The sequence below is a fragment of the Grammomys surdaster genome, unplaced genomic scaffold, assembly GCF_004785775.1.
Source record: "Grammomys surdaster isolate TR1022 unplaced genomic scaffold, NIH_TR_1.0 141, whole genome shotgun sequence".
Classification (NCBI taxonomy): domain Eukaryota; kingdom Metazoa; phylum Chordata; class Mammalia; order Rodentia; family Muridae; genus Grammomys; species Grammomys surdaster.
The window spans coordinates 7,293,612-7,296,406 of NW_021604599.1; the positions used below are offsets into that span (position 1 = coordinate 7,293,612).

Sequence of the window (2,795 nt, forward strand, 5' to 3'; positions counted from 1 at the left end):
CCTGCTGCCTGCTGCCTGCTGCCTGCTGCCTGCTGCCTGCTGCCTGCCCGTCTGATCTAGCCATGCCTCTTCCCTACCCTCAGGCCTTTACCTGTTTGGCCAGCAATGACCATGGGCTGCACAGAGAGCTGGAAAAGCTTATCCAGCACCAGGTGGAGGAAGAGCACGAGGGGCTCCAGGCGGGAGGAGTTGAGGCAGATGATGCTGAGCTTCAGCTCGTGCTCCAGTGTGCTCTCTGTGATCTTCTGGTCCAGCACACGGATAGGGAAGGTCACCTGGCTCTCCAGGGAGTGGCAAAGGGTGAAGAACTTCTCCAGGTGGTTATCCTGGGAAGGCAGAAAGTAGAAGACTCTCAAGAGGTGTTAGTCTTTCAACATCCACCCAGGAGCTTGGTGCAATCCCTTAGTCAGTGCTTTGGATTAGAAGTCAAAGCCCCAGATGCTTCCAGCAAAGGCAATAAACTCATTTGTAGAATGTGGTATACAAAATAGGACCTTTTAATAACTATTAATCAAAGAAACAATAAATCAGGGTCCAACTCAAGCTGTAGGAAGTTGGTGCACTAGGTATCACACTGTCAAGCAAACAGCACAAAGCAGATGAATATCCCCAATGGTGGCAGGCCTCGATATCCCTTACCTGGGTGTGAACGGAAGAAACAGCTTGCACTTCAATATTAAATACCCCCTTATGGCCCTCGGCCCACTTAATGGGAGGATTCTGTACAGGGACTTTCTGTGGTAAAGAAAGAGAAAGAAAAGATTAGCAATGTGATTTCCCTTTCCAATTGTTAGCAAGCAGTACAAGCAACATGTCAGGAACAGCAAGGCTCTACAGATGGAGAACTTCCATAGCTAGACTTGGGAGTCAGAGGCCTTTGTCTCAAGTTTAAGTCTACAGCAAACTAGTTATTTTTATACCGAGAAGTCAAGCACATACGCCCGGGGGTGAGGGTGGGGCCTTAGCATTTGTTCAAATGATGGAAGAGTTAGCTGGTGATCTAACCTCTTATGCAGCACTGATGACCTTTGATGCTAGGAATGTGATCAAGTGAGCTTCCTATCAATCAGCGATATCAGGATAGAGACTGGGAGTTTGAATGGGTTTGAATGCCAGAAATTATTTTCCTTTTAGTGAAGTGTTTCCTAGTGGCAGTCCTGCTCGGCTCCTGCTTGCTCATTATGCTTCCTGCACTTCATTTACCACCAATACCTACTCCTTAGGCCGGAGAAACAACTCCTTGTCTCAAGCTCCCATTGGTATTACGTTCCTCAAGAGAGATGAGACAGAGCAAAGAGAGCCTAGCATGGGTGTTGTGCCTTTTTCGTCACAATGGCAGGAAGCATGTGATGCTTGCAAGGATAGGCCAAGGGGGAGCCATGGACATCTCTGAATGGCACGGCTGCAGCCCAAGCTCACAGAGCTGTACTTGGCCCACAGGGTATCAGGCCCGTTGTGAATTGGTTGCTAATGTTTAAAAGTCAGCAAAATTATAACAGGCTCATTTCTAACTTGAGAGCTGGAAGATCCAACAACAACTGCCTTGTCTCCCAACATGGTACCAGTCTGAGGAGCAGAGGCAGCCATAGCCTTTGGAACCTGTGCACAACCCTCAGGGCAAAGCATTCCATCAGGACCAGCCTCACATATGTGCCCTGCTGGATTCTGGTAGACACTGCAGTTTGCGTTTGTGATCTAGAATACTGACATTCAATAGAACCCCAATGGGAATCAACATTACTTTTTCATTTGAGAGAGAGGGCTATAAAGAGAGAGCATGCACGCGTATATGCACATACAGAGGCCTGAGAATAACTTTAGGGAGTTGGGTCTCTCCTTCTACCATGTGCATCCTGGAGATCAAGATCAAACTCAGGTCATCAGACTTGGTGGCAAGCACCCTCACCCAATGAGCCACCTCACTGACCTCAACAAATTTAAATTGTTGGGAGGCCACATTCAAGAACATTGAGGGCGGGCTAGAGAGATGGCCCAGTGGTTAGGAGCACTGACTGCTCTTCCAAAGGTCCTGAGTTCAATTCCCAGCAACCACATGGTGGCTCACAACCATCTGTAATGGGATCGGATGCCCTCTTCTAGTGTGTGTCTGAAGAGAGCTACAGTGTACTTATATAAATAAAAATACATAAATAATATTAAAAAAAGAGAACATTGAGGGCAATTTCAGCAGGCTATTCCATTTAACACAGTATGGCCTAACTATTTCAATACCAAGTCTTTGAAATTCGGCCCATATTTTACACTGACAGCTCCGAGTCAGAACTAGCCCATTCAAGATCTCCCTAGTCACTGCTACTGCAGTATTTGACAGGGAACAGAAACGAGGGGGGCTGAGGGTAAAGCTATAGGTAGGAAAAAGAAACTAATATTGACTTTAACACTATTTACTGTTTGATACGAACTATCTCAATTAATGACCACTGTGCCTTCTAGTCAGATGTGGACTTCAGTTCATCATTGAGAATCAGAGGATAAGTATTTTATCATGTTTCTTGCACTGTATGCAAGCAATGTGACCACACTCATACAGCTGGAGAGTGGAAGACTGGTATTTAGGATGTGGATTTGCCTTAAAACTCAGGTTTAGATTGGTGTGGTGGTGCGTACTTGTAAGGAGGCAGAGGCAGGAGGATCAGGAGTTCATAGCTATTCTTGGCTACTTGGTGAATCTGTGGACAGCCTGGGCTATATGAGGTCCTGTCTTAAAAGACATTTTAAAAAACATTAAACAAAGCATAAAACCTCAGGTTTTATCCATGCTTTTGAAAAAAAAA

General features: G+C 45.9%; 1 protein-coding gene across 4 annotated transcripts in view; it reads right to left on the bottom strand.

The window, feature by feature from the left end:
• The window catches only part of Dock8 (dedicator of cytokinesis 8), a 199,835-nt gene that overhangs the window by 68,145 nt on the left and 128,895 nt on the right, over window positions 1-2,795 (bottom strand). For all 4 annotated transcript variants that reach the window (XR_003710947.1, XM_028764022.1, XM_028764023.1 and 1 more), the window contains 2 exons: window positions 640-735; window positions 92-326 (listed from right to left, as the gene is read on the bottom strand). Coding sequence is in view for 3 of the 4 variants with exons in the window: in XM_028764022.1 (XP_028619855.1) it covers window positions 92-326; window positions 640-735 (331 nt within the window). In the remaining variant the exon portion in view is untranslated. The remainder of the gene's footprint in view (window positions 1-91; window positions 327-639; window positions 736-2,795) is intronic.